Source organism: Mus caroli, unplaced genomic scaffold (genome assembly GCF_978045245.1).
Source record: "Mus caroli unplaced genomic scaffold, Mus_caroli_1 scaffold_18, whole genome shotgun sequence".
Taxonomy (NCBI): Eukaryota; Metazoa; Chordata; class Mammalia; order Rodentia; family Muridae; genus Mus; species Mus caroli.
The window spans coordinates 69,090,212-69,111,985 of NW_028227273.1; the positions used below are offsets into that span (position 1 = coordinate 69,090,212).

The 21,774-nt window shown below is 46.9% G+C and overlaps 1 protein-coding gene across 7 annotated transcripts in view; it reads left to right on the plus strand.

Moving 5' to 3' along the window:
* Mapk8ip3 (mitogen-activated protein kinase 8 interacting protein 3) overlaps positions 1-21,774 on the plus strand; it is a 38,047-nt gene continuing 16,273 nt past the window's right edge. For 2 of the 7 annotated variants that reach the window (XM_029471690.2, XM_029471693.2), the window contains exons 1-6: positions 1-448; positions 7,483-7,603; positions 11,185-11,255; positions 11,498-11,589; positions 17,404-17,548; positions 20,944-21,190. In XM_029471690.2, the coding sequence (XP_029327550.1) occupies positions 131-448; positions 7,483-7,603; positions 11,185-11,255; positions 11,498-11,589; positions 17,404-17,548; positions 20,944-21,190 (994 nt within the window). In that variant the 5' untranslated portion in view covers positions 1-130. Of the gene's footprint in view, positions 449-7,482; positions 7,604-11,184; positions 11,256-11,497; positions 11,590-15,031; positions 15,056-17,403; positions 17,549-20,943; positions 21,191-21,774 lie in introns of all 7 variants that reach the window. The other 5 variants (XM_029471686.2, XM_029471696.2, XM_029471699.2 and 2 more) reach the window with 5 other exon arrangements.

Sequence of the window (21,774 nt, forward strand, 5' to 3'; positions counted from 1 at the left end):
TTCCGGCAAGGGAGTGACGGGCGCGGCCTGGGCGGCGGCACATCCTAAAGTAGCGGCTGCCTGAGGTGACAGCGGCCCGTGGATTCGGGCCCCGGAACGAGCCGCGCTGGCGGCGGCGGCGGTAGCCGCGATGATGGAGATCCAGATGGACGAGGGAGGAGGTGTGGTGGTGTACCAAGACGACTACTGCTCGGGCTCGGTCATGTCGGAGCGTGTGTCGGGCCTGGCGGGCTCCATCTACCGCGAGTTCGAGCGCCTCATTCACTGCTATGACGAGGAGGTGGTCAAGGAGCTCATGCCGCTGGTGGTGAACGTGCTGGAGAACCTTGACTCGGTGCTGAGCGAGAACCAGGAGCACGAAGTGGAGCTGGAGCTCCTACGCGAGGACAACGAGCAGCTGCTCACGCAATACGAGCGCGAGAAGGCGCTGCGCAAACAGGCCGAGGAGGTGCGTGGGCCCCGGCCGCCGCGGAGAGGGACGGTGTGGGTAGCGTGGAGCAGCCCGCTCGGCTCAGCCGGCAGTATGATGCTGATGCTGATGCTGATGCTGCTGGGAAGTGCCACTTTCTCCATCCAATTGGGACCCAGAGCACAGCCTGTGCAGAGTCCGGGAGACATGGGCCCCCATTCCTGCTGTCCTCTGACCTTGGCTGCCGCCTGCTGGCTCTGGGTTTTATTCCTTCCCGTCTTTGGAGCAAGTTGCCCTAGAATCACAAAGCCCAGAATTCTACAATTCTAGAAATAAATGCTCTTCGGTTTATGATGGGAAGTGCCTTCTTATATGAGGTTAAATTCCATTTAGGTGAAGTTGACTTGACACAGTCTTAGAGACTACTATTGAAAATAAGAGTCGATCTTGATATTTTGGCTTCTTATTAAATTAGTGACCCCGTAGCACGGTTAGGATAAAAGCTTTGCTTATCTTGAATCATTCCCACTTCCTGTGGTGTGCCTTTTGATTGTCAAGATTTTGCTGTGAATGCACGGGCACCACATGACTGGCTTCATCAAGTTCTCTACATATGGGGGGATTCAAAAGCTCTTAGGATGTGAGGAGGGCTCTAGGTGACCTCAGAAATAGGGAACTGGCTCCAGAAACTGTCTGGGCTAGATCAAGGTCACACACTGACCACAGACAAAAGGACAGGCCAAGTTACAGGGTAGACCTTGGCAACAGCTTAAGCCTTACCTTCTGGGGTCATATTGCTGCCTAGTGGGGCAGTACCCCAGAAGTCTGCAGTGTTTGGTCCTTCTAGACCTGCCCTGGAGTTGTGTCTTGTGCCTGATACCACTCTCCATAGCCCTGACTCTCTGGGGACTTTTGATACATTGACAAAGGATTGGGTGTTATTTCTTCCCCTTACCTCCATACTTACATAGTCAAGATCACTAATGTGGAGGGAAAGAAAAAAATGAAGGTGAACCGTGGTAAGGCAGAGTTACAACCTTGTAACTTAAAATGGGCTCTGTCTTAAATGGTTTCTGCTTGATGTGTTGACACTGCCCCCGGGGAGGATGCCTCTGCCTTCCAGCTTAATAACAAGCTGGACGGAGCAGTGAGTGTACTTGGGGCTTAGGTTGTGCAGAAGACCCAGCTTTTGAAAGAAGCTGAGCAATGCAATAAGTAAATAGATGCCGAACTGGCCCAGTGGAAGCCGGGGTTAAATGCCCATTTATGCCCTTGGAGGGACCTCCAGTGAGGGTAAAGCTGAAGGGGGACTAAACACTGTAAACAGCATTCTAGCTCCTGTGGGAAGACCTTCATGCTTATCTTCAGTTCTGTAAAAAGACTACAGTTTCCTTTTCTAAACGGGGATGGGCGATGAGATGGTGTAATCGCCCGGAGCGATGCATCTCTGCATGCAGAGTTGTGCTGCAGAATTGCTGTCCCAGGCACTTTGCTTGTTTAAGCTTAGTCAGAGATGGGTAATCTGAGCTGCCAGCAGCTTTCTGGGAAGACAGAATCTTAGGTTTTTTAAAATTTTTAAATAGAGACAACATCACAGCCCTTTCCTTCTTTCCTGATACCAGTATGTTTTAATACCAGGTGGTTCCCTCTCTGGGACTCAGAACCTGAGAGGAGGGGCTCAGCTGTAGTGTTTACAGAAACCAGCCTGGCCGTCCTGCCCCCAGGGACCACACACCTTACCCAGCCTCTCCCTCTTTCTCTCAGACCTTCAGTTGTGGCTGTTTTATAAAATGAGTGGGTTGCCAAAAGTAGTGAATCAGGCCCACTACAAGTATCACTGTTGACCACTGGTTACCTAGAAAGAAAACTGTGGCAAGGTGGATTTAGAAGCGAGGGCAGGGTCCCTAACGTTTCAGCTCAGACTTGGGCCTTGTAATCTGTTGAGTTGTTACCGATTGGTACTGTTCTAATGTAAAGTGATTTTTATCCCTTGGTCATTTTCCTCTGGAAGAGAAAAGGACTAGAAAGAGGCAGCTAACTGTCCTAGCCTTTTTCCTTCCAAGCACTTAGATCAAGAAGAAAGACAGGGTATTGGCGTTACTGTTGCCGTTATCTTTCTTAGCCCTAAGGATGTGGTGGAAGCGCCCTTCAGGTTATCTCAAGACACTCCAGTGGGTTCTCTGGACATTTGCTGATGCTGTGGCATTTGCTGCTACACAAACAGAATCCAAACGCAGAATATGACCCAAGATTTATTTTTTCCTGAAAGACCCAGTATGATACCCTTTTCTCACATTTCTACTTGAAGTGGTTAGAGGCCCATTCTTCTATACTCAAATGCCCTCCTACCTTCCCAAGTGCCACTTCTATTGCTTTGTCCTGGAAAGGTTTATCAGGCTACTTCTGTCCCCCAACCTCAACTTCTAGCATACAACCATGTACTAAAGGGAGCACGAATGATCCTTACCACGCAGGAGCTCTGAAGAGTTTAGTATCTTTTGGCTTGCTACACCCAGAGTTATTCTCTTTTCCCTGCTGGTACCCGCAAAGAGATTCTAGCTGGTGTGATGAGAAGGGAAGCTGGCTTTTTGTTTCTCTGCACATCTATCCACACTGATGCTTCAGTTCCTGAGGCCCAAGGACCCCCTTTGGAGCAACCATTCTGCCCAGTGAACTTTGTGTGACAATGGGCCTGCTCTGTTTTATACTATCTAGTTCAGTAGCTGCTGGGTACAGTGGCCTTTAAGCATTTTCACTGTCGCCCATGAATTTGTGGAAATAGGACTTTGTTTTTCCTTTTTCCTTCTCTAGTGCTGGCAATGAAAACCAGAGTCTCAGAACATGCTAGGCAAGTTTTCACCACTGAGCCACGATCTCAGCCTCTGCTTTTCATGTCGTTTAATACATGTGGCCAGGACAACCATGCCAGTGCATCTGTCTATGTGAGCAGTCTGGCTGAGTTGATTTTATATAAAAGCAGGTGACTGATATTTTTAAATTAACATCAGGCAAGAAAGGAAAATGCTTAGAACATAGGCTTGCATTTTTCAGTGGACATTTTCCAGTTAGAGGGAGCTACCTCAGGCAGTTAAGGAGGAGACCTGGCGGAAGAAAACACTGTGGTGATGGGAGGAGGGGTGCCAGCTGTCTAGGAAACAGTACAGGAGGTGAGGAATTCTCACTGGGCTGAGAAGAGGACAGCTGGGAAATCCCTAGTGCCCGGAAGTCAGCTGTGCTGTTGGCCACAGGACTGAACCTTCAATCCTGACCCTCATCTTTTAGTCTTTCCTTCTGGGGGGAAAGGGGTACCAAGGTCTCATTGGTGTACACAGACTGCACATGCTTAGTGTCACATGCTCATGTAAGCCCCGGAAGCCTTGCCCCTGCTTTGGAGTTCTCACAGAGTGATCTTGTTCTCTGCTTTTCTCTGCCTCATCCCCAGGTGACTGTTCTTTTTAACTTTCATCTTCTAGAACTTTAACTAAGCCGGGCACTAATCCCAGCACTTGGGAGACAGAGGCAGGGAGATTTCTGAGTTCCAGGACAGCCAGGGCTACATCCTGGCTGAGAAACCCTGTCTTGAAAAAAAAAAAAAGAACTTTAACTAAATGGAATTATTCCGGGTATACTACTATCTAGCTTTTCACTGAGCTTCGTGATTTTGAGATTTGTTGAGGTTGTTGTCTGTGACACTTTGAGTATTTTGTATATAGACAAGAGACATGGGGGCTAACGAGTTAAATATGAACCAACTGTGACAGATTCAAAACTGTGCCTATTATGAAAATGTTTGGCACATTCTTTCTCACCAAGCCTCTTAGGTAGTGTTACCTCTTCCATTCTCTGCCTCCTTTGGGACTCTTGCCCGGTTTTGTCCTAGCTAACCTTTGTCTTACCTAGCCTCCCTCTCAGCAAATACCCAGAAAAGCACACACTTCTACAGACACACACTTAGCCAAGGCTCTGTCTCGCTCATATTTAGAATGCTGCCAATTTTTAAATGCGTTTTGGGGTGGGCAGTTATATCTGGTTAGAAGTCTCTTATTAGGATAAACCTTAATTCAGATGTTGATGTCATGTCATTTTGTGACCTGAACTAAAGTACCATCTATCTGTCCACAAGATGTGTGTGTGTTTGTGTGTGTGTGTGTAAATGAATGAATGAATGAGGTTTTTATGAGGGTGGGTAAGTATGTACCACGCAAGGCATGCATGTAGGTCAGACAGTTTTCCAGAGATGCTTTCACCATCTACCTGTTGAGCGAGGGTCTCTCTTATTCCTACTGCTGTCTTACATATTCAGGATGGCCAGTGCAACAGCTTTCAGGACACTCTCCTGTTTGTGTCTCACATCTCACCTGAGATGCATACCATAATATCCAGCTTACTAATGGGTTACAGGGATCGAACCCAGGTGGTGTTGGGCTTTTATGAGTAGTGCGTTACCCATGAGCCATCTCTCTGGCTCTAAAATGCAGAGACCTGTGTCAACTGAGGTACTGTAACATCTTCCTAGTAGGTCATCACACATTTTTATTTTGGAAAGTCTTTCCCTTTCTTTTCCCCTATCAATAATGCAAAAGAACCTGATTTTTTGATTCCTCTTGGTGGTGACTTCTAACAAACTAGCTGAGTTCCTATGGCCATTCCTGGCCATAAAACTGTGAGAGAAGAGGTTTACCTTCCGGTAAAGCACGCTTGGTTAGGAAGCTCTAACAGCCCCGTGAGTCCACTGGACGAGATTACATAGCCAGCACTCTGCATCCAGGGTCCTGGATCCTGACCCCCATTGTTACCTTTTTTAATTAATTAATTTTTTTTTTTTTTTTTTTTTGGTTTTTTGAGACAGGGTTTCTCTGTATAGCCCTGGCTGTCCTGGAACTCACTTTGTAGACCAGGCTGGCCTCGAACTCAGAAATCCACCTGCCTCTGCCTCCCGAGTGCTGGGATTAAAGGCATGCGCCACCACACCTGGCTCCATTGTTACCTTTTATGTTGACAAGTTTATAACGTTGACTTTTTCACTTTATATTTTATGTGAAATGGGAAGAGTCATCTCATTCCATGAAATTCCCTTAAAAAGGCTGACTGATCCATATGTAGTCTTCGTGTGGTAATTGTGTCTAGTTGATTCAGAATCACTTGTTTTCATTGTACATCTGCATATACACACAAAACCTCCTGCATTTTGCTGGCTCTAGGGTATTCTTACTTGAGTGCAGTGTCTTTAATCCTGTATAGATTTCCTTCTGGCTGCAGTCTCTTCCCTCCCAACTTATCCCCACCCCAACACTCACACACACCCTGGGGTATTCCCCTCCTGCTGCCTAGACAGGATGAGTCAGCCTTTCATCCTTCCCTGGAGCTCTGTGCTCCAGCACGAAGACCTTGGACAGGCTGCAGCAGGAGGGACTGCTGGGGAGTGGGTGGAGGTGGGTTACTATATGAAGCATGGCCCTAGCCAGAAACTGCAGTCTGAAGCCCGCTGTTGCCACCTGTGAAAAGCTTTTTATGCCTTTAAAGTCCACCTTGTGTTCATGTTTCCTACAGATGGGATTTCCTGTCACATTCCAGCTTCCTGTTCAGTACTTGCGCACACTTCCTTCCTCAACTCTTACTACTGTAGGGATTACAAAACGTCACTCACTTAGCTTGACCTTCTGCTGCAGAGGCAATGTCTATACCCAGGGTCCACACCATGGGTGCTGCCTCCTCTCTCGGCCTCATTAGTGTCTGTTTTGCAGAGTGATTTCTTTTCACTTGGTTTGATGATGATCATTTTGCTCAGAAACTTTCCCAGCTGGGGCTTTTCAGAGACAGTGCTTGTAGTTTTTAGTCTAGTAATAATGGATCTTGAGCTAAGAGGTGACTGAAATGCAGATTAGTGGGGATGGAGAGATAGCACAGTGGTTAAGAACACTGGCTGCTCTTCCAGAGGACCAGGGTTCGATTCCCAGCAACCACATGGCAGCTCACAACCACCTGTAACTCCAGTTCTGCAGAATATGATGCCCTCTTCTGCTCAGCACATCCTGCATGCCTGTGGGACTTGTAAACTCACACAACCATGCACACTTATAAAAATAAAAGCGACAACACACGTGGGAAGCAGAGACAGAGTGATCTATGTGAGTTCCAGGCCAGCCTGGTCTGTAGTGAGTTCCACAAGAGGGAGTTTTTTCCCTGTCTCGAAAAACCAAGCGTACCGGGCGTGGTGGCGCACGCCTTTAATCCCAGCACTAGGGAGGCAGAGGCAGGCGGATTTCTGAGTTCGAGGCCAGCCTGGTCTACAAAGTGAGTTCCAGGACAGCCAGAGCTATACAGAGAAACCCTGTCTTGAAAAAGCAAAACAAAAACAAAAACAAAAAAAAAAAAAGAAAAAACAAGCAATGGAAAATAAACAGTGAAGTAGAGATAAGGAGAGGCATTGTCTTCCTTCATCCCGTGTTTAGTACTGACAGGGGTAATCTGTAGTCTATTGCAAGTAACATGATCCACATCATTGTGGATCCCAATTAACTGATCACGGACGGGCCTTCCTACTGCTCTTGAGGCCCTGGAAAGGTATGTGAAAGCTGAGTTCACAGGCCATCAGGAATGGTATCAGTTAGCCAAAGGTTTGGTTCGCTAATTCTTGGACTAGTTGTGTATATGTGTGTCTTTTTTTTTTTTTTTTTTTTTTTTTTTTGGTTTTTCGAGACAGATTTCTCTATGTAGTCCTAGCTGTCCTGGAACTCACTCTGTAGACCAGGCTGGCCTCGAACTCAGAAATCTGTCTGACTCTGCCTTCCAAGTGCTGGGATTAAAGGTGTGCGCCACCACGCCCGGCAGACTATTCTCGTATTATTACCAGGGTTTATCTGCAGTGTCTCTTTATAGATGGGGAAGGGCAGGTAGTAGCATGAAGGGAAAGGAACCGAGGACCTAGTGGAGACCCTAGCTCTGGTGCTGGCTTGTGGCCTTAAGGTGTCTGGATTCTTGGGCTCTTGAACTTGTGCTTTTCCTTATGAAAGGCTGCTGTCAAACCTTCTGACCAACACACACCAAGCTTATCTTTATCCTTCCATGCATAGAAATTCATCGAATTTGAAGATGCCTTGGAACAAGAGAAGAAAGAACTCCAGATCCAGGTAGAACATTATGAGTTTCAGACACGCCAGCTGGAGCTAAAGGCCAAGAACTATGCAGATCAGAGTAAGTAGCTAGCAGAAGCCATACGTTGGGATTGCATGTATTGTCTACAACTGATCTGGGGAGGAGGACATAAGTTGTTGATCAAAGGGAGTGGGTGATTCTCAACTACTTGTTCTGTCTCGTCACACAACTGTGTATTTCCATGGTGAGCTTTGGGTGGAAATAAAGTCCTGTGGCACAGCACACTTTACTTCATAATCTGACTATAAGATAGCAAACCCTCAAACCCTCAGGCCTGCTGTGCTTCTAGGGAAAAGTGCCATGGCCTTGAGTCCTGCCTGACCTTTGTGGAGCTCACTGTTTTAGTTTCTAGGAGATCTTTAGGTTTTCTTCTTGTTTGCAAATACTAGTCATTTGTCTACTACTCACCTCAAACATTGATCCTCAGCATAAGAGTCCCTAAGTTTCAGCCTTACAGTAAGTCAGGACCAACTTATTAAGCCAGTTTTCCCCTTTCCAGAATCCTGGCCAGCTGTATCTGTAGGGAAAGGTAAAAAGGTGCTTTTGAAAATTAAGAAATAGGGACTGGAAAGATGGCTCAGTGATAAAGAACACTGGCTGCTCTTCAAGAGGAACAAGGTTCAATTCCCAGCAACCACATGGTGGCTCACAACCACCTATTATGGGATCTGATGCCCTCTTCTGTCATACATGTGTGCATACAGATAGAGTAGTCATATACGTAAATCTTTTGAAAAATTTGTGCAAAAATTAAAAATAAATATGCCAGTTGTGGTAGTTCACACCTTTTATTTCAGCACTGTGGAGACAGAAATAGGTAGGTCTCTGTGAGTTCAAGGCCAGCCTAGACTACAGAGTGTATTCTAGGACAGTCAGGGCTACACAGAGAAACCCTATCTTGGAAAACTAGATGATAATAATAATAATAACAGTAACAATTATAGAAACATAGCTTGTAAGGCTGTGCCTAAGGGACTGGAGATTAGCTAAGAACATGTATGGTCCTTCAGAGGACTGAGTGGTTCCCAGGCAGCTCACAACTGCCTGTAACTCAAGCTGCAGCAGGCTCTGCTGTCCAGCTTCCTCAGGCCCCTGCACTAGTGTACACAGCCCACCCACCCCACCCCACCCACTCATAATTTAAAATAATACAAATAAATCTTTAAACTGTACTTAAACTATAGTGTTGCTGTTACAGCTATCATTCGATTTTTTGTTTTTATGCTTTAGTATTTCAGTAACTAAAACACATTTGTCACTTTATGTGGTTACCTTGAGAAATAGCTACCTTCATCACCTTCCTGCTGAGGACCGGGGTCTGAGGGTGAGCAGTGGGCAGGGGCTTCTGTATGTGCTAGTATTGCAAACAAGAAGCAAACCTCAATGCCTGTTACGGTTTTTTGTTTGTTTGGTTTTGGCTTTTTTTTTTTTTTTTTTTTTTTTTTTTTGGTTTTTCTGAGACAGGGTTTCTCTGTGTTGCCCTGGCTGTCCTGGAACTCACTCTGTAGACCAGGCTGGCCTCGAACTCAGAAATCCGCCTGCCTCTGCCTCCCAAGTGCTGGGATTAAAGCCGTGAGCCAACACTGCTCAGCAGTGCCTGTTTTAATATAAATAAATATATATAATGTATATATATATATGTATATATATATGTATATATAATAAACCTCATTTTATACAGGTACTGTGACTTACTGGCTCTTTTCTTAGACAGGAAAAAAATGCAAAATAAGATTACTGACTGGTGAATCTCCAGGCTAGCTTGAAGCTGAAGCCTGAGGGCCCATTGGGAAGCTCTCAGTGAGGCAGTACCTGTACATGCACCCAAGCAGTGGCCTGTAGGGAGGCCCTCACTAACCCTGGCTCCTCCAGGTACACGTGGACAGCCAAAAGACAGCCTTCCCAAGGGACAGATAGGCTGAGTTTGAACACACCTGACATGGGTAGACTTGTTGTTTCTTGGGCAGCCACATAAGTGTGTGCTATTTTAGTTTGTGAAGTCATGCATATAGTGCGCCAATGCCTATAACTCAAGTATATAAGTCACATGTGTTCTGTGTTTTATACACATGTATAAGTCATGTGTAGGTTGGGAACTAGTATCTATAAGTCACATGTGTGCTAGCTACTAAAGTCTTGTAAGTTATGGGCTTTGGATGTTGGTATCTGTGTTGGGTGCTAGTGTCCCTAGGTCCCATCTTTGTTGAGTTTTGGTGTCCCTAGGCCCCATATGCAATGGGTACTGCTATTCTTGGGCTCCATGTGTGGTGTGTCCTGGTGCCCCTGGTTCCATGTGCATTGGGTACTTGTTTCTTTGGGTCTAGTGTTCGTTAGCTGCTGGTGTCTATGCTTTAAACTCCTTCAAGAAAAAAAAAAATGCAGCTGATTTTGCCTTGCACTGATGCTTATACTGAGCTTCAAAAAAGGGTTCCTACACTACTCCCAGTTGTCGGATACAGGATGAGCAGCAGTGGTCTCCACAGATCCTACCTGGCCCTTTTCCAGAACAGAGAGCCCAGCGTGGTCTGAGATGAGGTGTAGAGCCATGTAATTTGTTAGATCAGTCTAGAGAAGACATCGGGAGACCACGAGGAGCTGAGGGAAGCCTCTCACTGAGGACAGATGAAAACAAGTGAAGAACCATACCACCTAGTGTCCAGGACACACGACTTGTACATGTCCTGCCTTGCTTTGTTCATCATCGTCACTCAGTGGGCTACAGAGATAGAGGTACAGAGGGAGGCACACAGGGCAGTGGCATGCTGGCTCCATTAGCAGGACCCAGGAGCAGGCTGCCTGGCCAGTATTGCCATTTAGCTTGTTTTAGACAGGAACAGCCATGGATGGGACCGCTCTAGGTGTCAACAGGGACTACCAGTTTTGGGTGGTAGCCTAGAGAGAACAATTTCAGCTCTTGATGTATATAAGGAGTGCAGCGATTCACTTCATCGATTGCTTCTGAGCTCGGTCAATATTTTTGTTTTGTTTTGTTTTGTTTTTGAGACAGGGTTTCTCTGTGTAGCCCTGGCTGTCATAGAACTCACTCTGTAGACCAGGCTGGCCTCGAACTCAGAAACCCGCCTGCCTCTGCTTCCCAGGTGCTGGGATTAAAGGCATGTGCCACCACTGCCCGGCTTGGTCAGTCTGCCCGGCTTGGTCATGACTCAGATTATTTACTTGAATTTTCTCTTTTCATGAGCTTCTCACTTCTTTTGTTTAAAATTTTTTATTTAGTTATTTATTTGTTTTATGGGTTTGGAGGATGGAGCCCAAAGCCATGTTCATCATACTAGGCAAGTGGTCTGCCACTGAGTCCTCACCTCCATTTTCTGTCAGTACATGCTATGAGACTTGCCTGAGTTTGGAAGCTTCTGGCTACCCTGAGCAGATGATTCTGTCAGTCCCACCCATCCTGGGTTCTCTTACATCAGGATTGAGCATTCTCACATGTGACGCTCACACCATGTGCACATGCCACTCACCTTCTCCATCTAGTGCTCTCATCTTTCTGAGCAGAGTGCTGCTCTGCTGTACCGTGTGTCAGGGCTGTTACAGTCCAGAGCACATGGACTGAGCAGCAGAAGGTAGACTGCAGCTGACACGGTGGTTGTGTTTTCTAGTTTCCCGACTGGAGGAACGAGAATCGGAGATGAAGAAGGAATACAATGCCCTGCACCAGCGGCACACAGAGGTAGGTGCTGGCGGGTACCCTGCAGGCCTGAGAGTGGGTGGTAACTGCTACAGCTACACTTTACCATTTGCTGCTGATCTTTGGTCACTTGTTCTCATACCTTCGTTGTTTAATAGAAAGCTGTCTGCCATGTTCTTTAGATGCTTGGTCCCTAAAAGAATTGTCTTATCCAGGCACACCACTTCAGAATTGTAGCATTGAATGTTTAGTGGGTGACACTAACAGGGAACCCCTCTTGACAGATGATCCAGACCTATGTGGAACACATTGAAAGATCTAAGATGCAGCAAGTCGGGGGTAGCGGCCAAACAGAAAGCAGCCTGCCCGGGCGGAGGTAGGTGGGTTTGGTGGGTAGGGCCTGGTGGGCAGGAAGGGGAAGTGGTAGGGACACTGAGCAGGAATGTGCATGAAAGTGGATTTGACTTTGCTGTAACTGCTTTGCCTTCTGCTCTGAGGCTCTGGGAAATTGTGTACAGTCTGTCCTTGTTCTATATGGATTCTAATTTTGCAAAATTTACTACTTATTAAAATATATTTGAAACTTTGCCAGTCAGTATTCACGGTGCTTTCATAGCTATATGAGCATATTGTGGGGGTGTGGCGTTTAAACCAAAGGCTCTTGACCAAGATTTTACCCAGTGGTGCTCTAATTCCCCATCTGAACCCCTACCTAGATGCCAATGGGAGGGGCAGGAGGATCTGCACAGCAGTCTGACAGAAAGAAGTACATGGAGGCCTTGGCCCAATAAGACGGCTTTGAAGCAAATGGGACTTGAATCAGTCACCCAACCTTTTTTTTTTCTTCAGTCACCCAACCTTATTTGACCTTATTTTCTTGTTTATACTGAGTGTATATGTATCATCTGGTAGGGTCAGTTCAGATGAGCTGTGGGATCTAAAACTGAGATCTTTGTAAAATATGTACAGATCCCAACTTGGGGCAGTAGCTTAATGTTCTTCATCTGTGTTCTAAAACTGGCACTTCTAGTCTTTGGTCCATAGATCACATGGGTGCTAAGATAGCTATGTATGCAGTCCAACACATTAGAGATAACAGTGTCAAAGAGTTGGACACCTCTACTCTATGACCGGCCTCCTTGCACAGCCCCATCCCTGTACCTCATGCAGGGAAGGATGAGGTCCAGACCCCTAGGTCCCTGTTAATGGCCATGTTCAGGATTTGGTGCTAGTTTTGCTCAAACATCAAGAAGAACCCTGCTGAGCATGGTTCTGTACCACTTTGTGTCTGAGTCAGGGTATCTAGAGAGCAAGTATCAGAGGTCTCATGGGGTGTCATCACCAGCTCTAGAGATGAGCGATTAGAGACATTAGTCAAGTGTGTGGAGGGTAGGAGACAGACACACAGCCACATATTTTTGAATCAGGCATCACCTTATTGCTTTGTGGTTCCAAATTCCTGCAACTAAGCCTTTTGAAGTCAGGTCTGGACCAGAAAAAGCCTCAGGCTGCTGTATGATAAGGCTGCATATTCCTCCTCCTTGCTGTTCTGTACACTGTATCTACAAATGGAATGGTTCAGGATAGACAGCTCTGGGCTGAGTGTGGCAAAGCTATCCTCTTCGGCATGCCAGAATCTTTGACATGAAAATAAGATGCATGCCTGAGGAAGGTAGGGAGGGTCTGGGGGTGTGCTCAGGCATGGTGCTGCTGCTTGTAGCAGGAAGTAGGCAGCATACACGACTCTGAAGAGATCCCAAGCACTATAAGAACTAGCAAGACAATATGGATTGTTTTGGTGAGCTGTGACACTGAGTTCACTATAGCTGTCAGCTGCTGGCACAGGAAGACTCCTTCCTTGCACACTGTGATGTTGTTCCCTTAGAGGATCTCCAAATGACCAGGCTGATCTTGTAATCAGTGATCTTTAAGGAGGTATTTGAGTCTTGTGTAGAGGTTGGGGGTGGGGGGGAGTTGACATCTTCAGCATTCTAGAACCTTCTAGCAATCTCCTGCCAGCATATCCTTCAGGAGAACATTTTGGAGCAAGACATGATGGCTCAAGTCTGTAATCTGGGCACTTAAGAGTTGAGGTAGGAGGAAAACCCACAGATTTTTCCATACAGCTAGAACTACATAGTAAGTTCCTGGGTAGCTTAGGCTACAGAATATAAAAACGCTGTCTTAGAGAGGGAGAATTCCTTAGCAGCTTTGTAGTTGAAAATGTGGGAGAAGCCGGGCGTGGTGGCACACGCCTTTAATCCCAGCACTCGGGAGGCAGAGGCCAGCCTGGTCTACAGAGTGAGTTCCAGGACAGCCAGGGCTATACAGAGAAACCCTGTCTCGGAAAAAAAAAAGAAAGAAAGAAAGAAAATGTGGGAGAAACATGCCTAACATATCACAGGAGCCCGGGCAGTGTAACCTAAACCCAGGATTGCAGATAGCGTGTACCCAATCTCTTGTGTCACAGGCGGATACTCCAGGCCCTGCGGTGCTGAAGAAATAGATAATCTAGGATCCTCTGAGCTAAGCCAGAACCAAAGCTGGGTTGGGTTCAGAACCGTGTAGGCTGTGAAGCTTACCTCTGATGGCTCTGATCATCACCATGAGCCAAGTTAGGTTACCTGCTTTTCCTTGGAAAAGCAACACCTCATCTTCAGGCAGGATGTGCTCTTCTACGGTATCCGCTTAGTGAAGGGATGGAGGCCCGTCCAGGAGCTTGCTACCAAGGTATTCCTGTGGGCTCCATAGTTTTACACCTGCAAGGTATCCAGAGCCTCTACTTCTACCTCGGTTTTTCTCCTACTCTTAGATTTTTTTCTCCATCTCCAGGCAACCAGGCTGTAGGAAGCATGCTTCCTACCTGAAAGGAGTTTAGGGCCCTTAGTCTGGTGCTGCCTCCTATCTTCTCTTCCCTAAGAGAACCAGTATGCCCTTGACATGTTTCATGAGAAGTGGATCTATGAGTGTCCTCAGCCCATACACTCCATTCTCCCTGCCATTATTGAGTAGTTAAATAGAAACTAGTTTGTCTCTCATGGTCTAAACCAAGCTGACAACAAGGTAGCACAGAGCCCCTGGCACGAACAGCAACTGTTTTGACCCAAAATAGTGGGCTAATTGAGGTGAAGAAAGAACCCTTCCTCCATCCCAAGTGTGTGCACTATCACAAGTAGGGACTATACTTCAGCATCGCTGATGCTCTGCCCTTGGAATGAGGTAGAAGGAAGCTGTGCCCTTTAGGTCAGATGTTTAAGTTGGTCCACTCAGAGCTCACACTTTGTCAGTTCCCCACAAGAACTTTATAAAGGCTTTCTTCCTCATGAGCCTGAGCTGCTGGCCACATGGAAAGCACGTGGCCTTTTCCTGCACTCCTTGCGTGGTTTTCAGAATCTGTATGTCTGGAATGAACTCAGTGAATGCTCCAACACTTACTGTTCTTAAGCCATTGCTGCAGATGTGCATGGGAGCTGTGTGTCTCTGTGCTCTTGTCCTATGTGCACATGGTATTTGTGATAAGTCCTGTGTTCGCCCACCTACCTGTTCAGTAGGCCACATCCTAGGGTCTTTTGTCAAAGCCATAAGGATCTGTACCTCATGTGTCTGTTCCTGTAGGTATTGTGTATAGCTACTGTTTGTGTAGAGGGGAAAACATGATGGGGTCCAGATAGCTCAACGTCATCATGCACACGCTTTCTCTGTGAGCACATGCATAGATAACAGCCAGTGTGCCCTTCATTCTCTAACGTGGTCTTCTTGTCCTGTCCTCTGTGCTGTCGCTGCTATATGCTGGCCATTGTGTCTGTTGCTGCTTGCAGTCCTCGCCAGTCGTGGAGGAAAAGGTAAAGCCTGCTGGTCTTTGTCCACTGCAGTGTTAAGGTCACTGTGAGGATTGGGGTTGTCTGAGGGAAGAATTAGGAGCGATTGCTTTGATTGAAACCACAGTTTTCTTGATGACCTTCTTCACAAGACTGAGAAGGTACAGACTTGTCACACCCTAGCATAGCCACATAGTAGTTGGCAGAGTTCCTTGAGTTTTTCAGGTTCCAGGTTCTACCCCACACTGAAGAACTGTCTGCCCTCATCACAGATGGAATCATGCCATTGACTGCAGTCACTGAGAGCAGCGTGTGGCTGAAGTTCCATTTCACCCTGACTTGGGTAGTAGGCCAGCAGAAACCTCTCAGCTGTGGATGTGATCAGCAGTGTGTGTGTCATTCCATCCTTTGAAACAAGAGCCACCTCTCCTTGTCATCCTGTAGCATCTGCAGGAGAGGAGCGGGAGCCGCATCATTGGCTTAGGGCCTAGGAACACATTATGTGCTTCCCACCCAGGTCAGGAGTAAAAGTGCTTAACGGGGTCAGAACTAGGCCCAAGGGGCTTCCCAATTGGAGGCAAAATGTGGTCAAGGAGGCTAGGAGCCTGCTGGGGCAGGCAGGGCTAGTGAGCTCTGCTGCCTTCTCAGTCCTTGGCTATGTTGCCCTCTCAGTGGCCCAGAGACTGGGCACTTGTGGGATTGTCAATACAGCTGAGCTAGGGAAGTTCAAGTAGACAAACTCTCCAACTCTTTTTAGGACGATACATCTGAATTATTTCTACTTGATGCTAAAAGGCCAAGTAAACCCTATCTATGTGAAGGAATGATGCAAGCCAGACACTGGAGAGTGCCTTCCAGAGAGGCCTCCGCCCTGAGCATTCCTCCACTAGCCCAATCAACCTATAGTCCCCACATGAAACACCCAGCTTCTTTGATTCTATCCTTGCCATGACAAGCCAGTAAGAAAGCAAACTCAAGTCCCAGCAAGTGTGAGGGGTCTTACTGCAGGAGACATTGTTGTTTTGGGCAGGACAGACTAATTGCTGGATTTCTACCAAGAGATCCTTGCCCAGACTCATGCTTTGTCAAGGTAAACTACTACCCTACAGGCAGTTCCTGAGTGTACTGCTACCCTCAGCCTTCCTCCTCACCCTTTGCATTCTTCATGAAGTAAGGAGAGAACGCACATTGCCTGCCTTCAGAGTCTGTGTGCTAGCCTCTGCACGTGATGCCTTGGCACTTCCACTCCCATGTCGCTAGGGGCTGAACACTTAGTGTTAGAACTATGGCAAAAACAGCTTGATCTGAACAGCTGTTGACATTTTAGACAGTCCAGGGATGGTGGTGTTGCCTAGACCTGTGTGTGGAAAAACCTGCTTGATTGGCAGCCTCTAGTTCTAGACCTGCCTTCTGTCAGCTATGACTGGGGAGATCTACAGATAGAAACATTGTCCTTTAACAGTCACAACAGCAGTGTTCACTGTTTTGACCATGTCCTGTTAAGAAGGATGAGGAGATGGTTCAGTGGAGTCAGATTCCAAAGAGCTTGCTGGCCAGGTAGTCTAGCCAATGAGTACATTCAATACAAGACCCTGTCTCAAAAGACAAGGTGAAGAGTCTCACACAAACCCAAGAGATCCGAGAGAACTGGTTGGTGAATGAAGAATAAAGGGTCTTGTTGAGGCTGGAGAAATGGCTCAGCAGTTAAGAGTACTTACTAGCCTTCCAGAGGACCTGAGTTCCGTTCTGAGCACATGCATGAGGCAGCTCACAGCTGCCTGTGCCTCTAGAATCTGACTCCCTTCTGGACTCAGGTGGCACCTATACTCACTCACGTACACCTGTCCATACACTACACACATATATTCAGAATTTAAAAACAATAAATATTGAAAAAGCTCTTGTTGGCATTGCTTTAGGATTACCAGCTCTGACACTGTTTCTGTTTAAAATAGGCAAGCTGGAGAGATGGCTGATAGGTTAAGAGTACTGTCTACTCTTAAGAGGACCTGGATTTGATTCCTAGTACCCACATGGTAGCTCACAACCATCTGTAACTCTAGTATCAGGGAATCCAGTGCCTTCTGACCTCTATTGCACCAGGCATGCATGTACACAGATGTACAGATAGGCAAAACTAATCATACACATAAAATTAAATTAAAATGTTAAATTAGAATATGATAGAAAGGGAAAATACATAAATCCTAGTTAAGGAACATTTCCTTAAATGTGTAGAGAATGATACTTAGTGGCTGGGTACAGGATGCTACTTTGAAGCATAGACAGTATCTCTGTGTCAGGAAATGGACTCTGACTCTCATAGCACCATCTAACCATGCCCTCTTGTGCTTACCTCTCTTCTTCTGCAGCAGGAAGGAGCGTCCTACCTCTCTGAATGTCTTCCCCCTGGCTGATGGCATGGTACGTGCACAGATGGGGGGCAAGCTCGTGCCTGCGGGGGACCACTGGCACCTGAGTGACCTCGGCCAGCTACAGTCCAGCTCCAGCTATCAGGTTTTGTAGCCGTGTGTGTAGTGAAGGTCCCCAAACTACTGGTGTCCCATGTCCACACAGGGGACTCCGTCCAGTCTTTGCTATTTTCCCTGAGTTAGTCTACCATCCCCTGACATGAGACAGAAACAGAGCTGGGATGTCAGAATGCATGAGCTGCCTGCTCTGTTTGACCTCACACTAGCACCTGTGAGTTTAGGATAGCCCCCTTAGTTTCCCAGGCCACTCTGCAGCCAAGGAAGTTGCCTATTAAGGCTGAACGACCAGAACTTATTCTCAAATAAATGCCTATCTCTGACTAGATGCCAGCTAGAATGCATTGAGTATCTAGAGTCTGAGACTTCTGTTTGGCAGAGGCATAGATAATGTGATGGCTCTTGCCTTGGACTCTTCTATTTGTCTTTGTAGTGGGCCTGATTCACTACTTTTGGCAACCCACTCATTTTATAAAACAGCCACAAGCTGAGAAGGGAGATACCACCACCCACAGATATGCTCCCTAGACATGGAACCCAGAAGAGGCCAGATCATTTGTTCAGGACTCTAGGTCACTTCCTGTACGGTGGGGGAGGGGTTGTACTTAGCTGCCTAGAAGCAGCTGCAGTATTGTCAGGTAAGGCAGACTGCCTTCCTGGGGTGGAGGAGATGCCCTTTGGTCTGTTGAAAACTTCCTCACAGAGAGAACTGGGGGGACATGCTTTTGAGCCTCTGGATGATCTTAAAGGACATGGGGTCCAGGACTTCTGAAATGTCCTGCTGTTGTTCTTGGCTTACTCTCCTTGCTGTGTCCAGCTTGCCTACATGGGCTGTTGTGTGTTGCGGGCTGCATCAGAAGGTGACGCACTACTTCTACTCTTGTTGTAGGCAATGAGTGTATCTCAAGACAGAGGTGCGGGTGCCTTGTCTCACTGTACTGCCAGTGTATGTGCCCTAAGAAGAAGGCACCAAGCTGCTCCTATCCCTGGCCATCTAGATATGGCCTTGCCGTTATGCCAGCTTTTCATGTTTGCTCGCTCAGTCTCCCTCACACCAGGCCTGTGAGAAGGCTTCCCTTTAAGCCATTTGTAGAGGCTACAAGAACTTGAGAATGCCATGGGAGCCTGTGCCTCACCCACCCTGGCTCTAGGCACCTACTTGGGCCCTTGCTTTATCAGCTTTTCTTCTTACCATGTCTTTTCTGTCGCTACTATGTTGTCTGAAATCGGCTTTTCCTCTCTTAAACCATGATGTTTTGTGTTTTAGTTTGTTGTATGTTTTATTTGACTTTTCTTATTTTTAAAAAGTAATTACACATTAAGTTCTTTTTATTTCATGTTTCATATTTTAAGGTTTTCCTAATTTCTTAATTTTTGTTTGTTTTTTGTTTTGTTTTTTGTTTTTATATACTGTAGTGTTTTAACCAAACAGTTGTGGCTACTCATGGTGAGGAATGACCGCTAAGAGTGTGGGTTCTTTGCAATACATTTGGAGGTCACTGCTCCCCGTTGATGTTTAGGAGGTTGAGAGGTTTGCCCTAGGTAAGTGGTGGCCAGGGGGGTGTCTCCCCTGGGTAAGTGTGGCCCTGTAGGATAACAGAGCTGGGGCACTGGGGGAGGCACAGCCAGAGGGCAAAATGCCCCCATTTTACCAAAGGGTCACGATAGGCAGCAGAACGTGAAGAGGTGTGGAAGTGAGTGGGACTCATACCCCTGGCTCCTTCCTGGCCTGCTTGGAATTTCTTTTTTGCCCTTTACTGGGTGGCAGCAGCAGACGTCTACATCTGGAAGGCACCTGGGTGACTCTGAAGAGAGGCAAACACAAGTGTTTTGAGAGCTACATCTCAAAGGCTCCATGTGAACCATGCTTGCCTCTTTTGGCACTCACAAGGAAAAGAAGAAAAAAATGTTTCTCCCTTGTCATACTGGGCAGAAGCTGCATCCAGATACAGAGCTACAATTTTGTTACAGAGCTGTTTTCAAGATGTCTGGACTGTGTGATGGTGTAAGAGTTCTTGCCTCTGCCTTGCTGGCTAGGACTGAATTGTGTTTGGCTATGGGCCATTGTGGCCACTGTAGGATACAGAGCTGCATCCTTGAGCTGCACTCACTTGATGCCAGGAACACCATCGAGTTCTGACAAGAAAGCTGTCCTTTGCCAAGCATCCCTGCACAATTGTTTATTTAGAAATAAAGCAGCTTGGTAGATGAAGCCAGAACCTTGTCCTTTGAAGACATGACTATGTCCAGTATTGAGAGACTCATGCTAGGGCCTGGCATCCACAGAACCAGTTCTGACCTCTGAGACCCAAGTGCACACTGTTGACTTGATAGTTCTGCATTTCCCCAGCTCTATACAGAGCCATGTGCTTCTTTTCCTCACTCCACCCTGGTGAACATCCTCAGCCACAGAGCTCGTCTGAAGGCATGCCTTCGCTCTGAAAGACAAAACTCTAGAAGCCAGGACAGTGCATATGTGAGATGTTTAGTCATTTTCCTCGACCTTCACAACAGAGAAGCAAAAGGACCTGAAGGGCAGCTGTTGCCTGGTATAACCAGGGCACCTCCTCAGAGTCACATGTCCTATACATGTGTCAATAGTAATTAATAGAGGGATGTTTGGGGACAGTTTTTATTGCGACTGTCTAGCTTTATCCGGAAAGGGCACAAGAATAAAATGTGTGCTTCTTGTTTTACACTCTTCAGTTGAGTGCCTTTTTTCTACTCACAAGATTTATAAGGTTAGCAGCTGGCTGCTCTAAGAGTCTAGATTTCCTCCAGAACACTTCCCATTTTATTAAAGCAGAATTTGCATTGCTGTTCAGGACTAACCTTTGGTTTTGTCGATGTGTGAAAGAAGCATTCAGGATCTCCTTAAGGGGGTCTCAGCCATAGAATCAGAGAAACACTGTCCCTCTCTACCACTGTCCTCAGCCAGGGTGGAGCGTTTGTGTCCTAGAAATGGTAAGAGGTGGCAGTAGTAAAGTAGCTTAGTATACAGCGCACCTGGCCACCCAGTGCCAGATAGCAACTTCCTGGGTAGAGCCCTTTGCCCCATGCTAGTCTGCCATTGGTTTCTGACTAGCCTACAACTGCAAAGGTCACCCACTGTGTCTTCCACCATGTCCTATGTGTAGCATCATGTCACTCACCATTGTGCTGGACTGTCCTATGGCAGGTGTAAGCTGAAAATTCCATTCTGTGAGGTGGTGGCTGCTTCTGGGAAGTCAGGCAGCTATGGGTGAGCATCATTGTTCAGAAGTAATTAGACCAAAAAGAGAGTGCCTGCCTCTACAGGTGGGCACAGTGCTGTTTGTTTGTAACTGTGTAGCAGAGACACAGAGCCATGGGGCCTCCCTTAGCAGCCTCTAACCATGGCACTGTGGCCTGCTGTGATATTCTTCCTTCTTTGTTTGGCTCTAGTGTCCAAACGATGAGATGTCTGAGTCAGGCCAGTCCTCAGCAGCTGCAACACCCAGTACCACAGGTACCAAGTCCAACACACCCACGTCCTCCGTGCCCTCAGCAGCGGTCACGCCACTCAACGAGAGCCTACAGCCCCTGGGAGACTATGGCAGTGTCACAAAGAACAACAAGCAGGCCCGAGAGAAGCGCAATAGCCGTAACATGGAGGTCCAGGTCACCCAAGAGATGCGGAACGTCAGTATCGGTGTGTAGTCTGTCCAGTGCCCTACCAACCATCGCATCCCTGGGGAGAGGCCATGTACCTGCTGCTCACTAGCGCCTCTCCTCTCCACACCTGAGAGGTGCTTCTTCCTCAGTGGATTTTAGCTTGAGCAGATACAATAGCTAAGGCTTCTAAGCAAGTACCACAGGTAGGTAGTTTAAATAGCTGTCTTGAAGATAGGAAGACAAGGACCAAGGTGCAGGAAGTCTCTCCTGAGGTCTTTCTTGCTGGGCTTATAGAGAGCCAACTCCCTGTCTTCTTACAGTTAGCCTGTGTTCTAATCTCATAGGGACCTCTGTAGAGTGAGGTGAGCCACATGGCCTCATTTTACTTGATCACTTCCTTAAAGACCATACTCCAAGCTGGTCATGGTGGTATACATCTATAATTTCCAGCTCTTAGGAGGTAGAGGCAGGAGGAAGAAGGAATTCAAGGAGTTCAAGGCTAGCCTAGGGTGTATGAGACTATCGAGAGAGACAAACAGACAGACAGACAGATAGATAGATAGACACAGAGAGAGAGACAGAGACAGACCCAGTTACCAAAAGAAAAAACCCAGTTTTGAA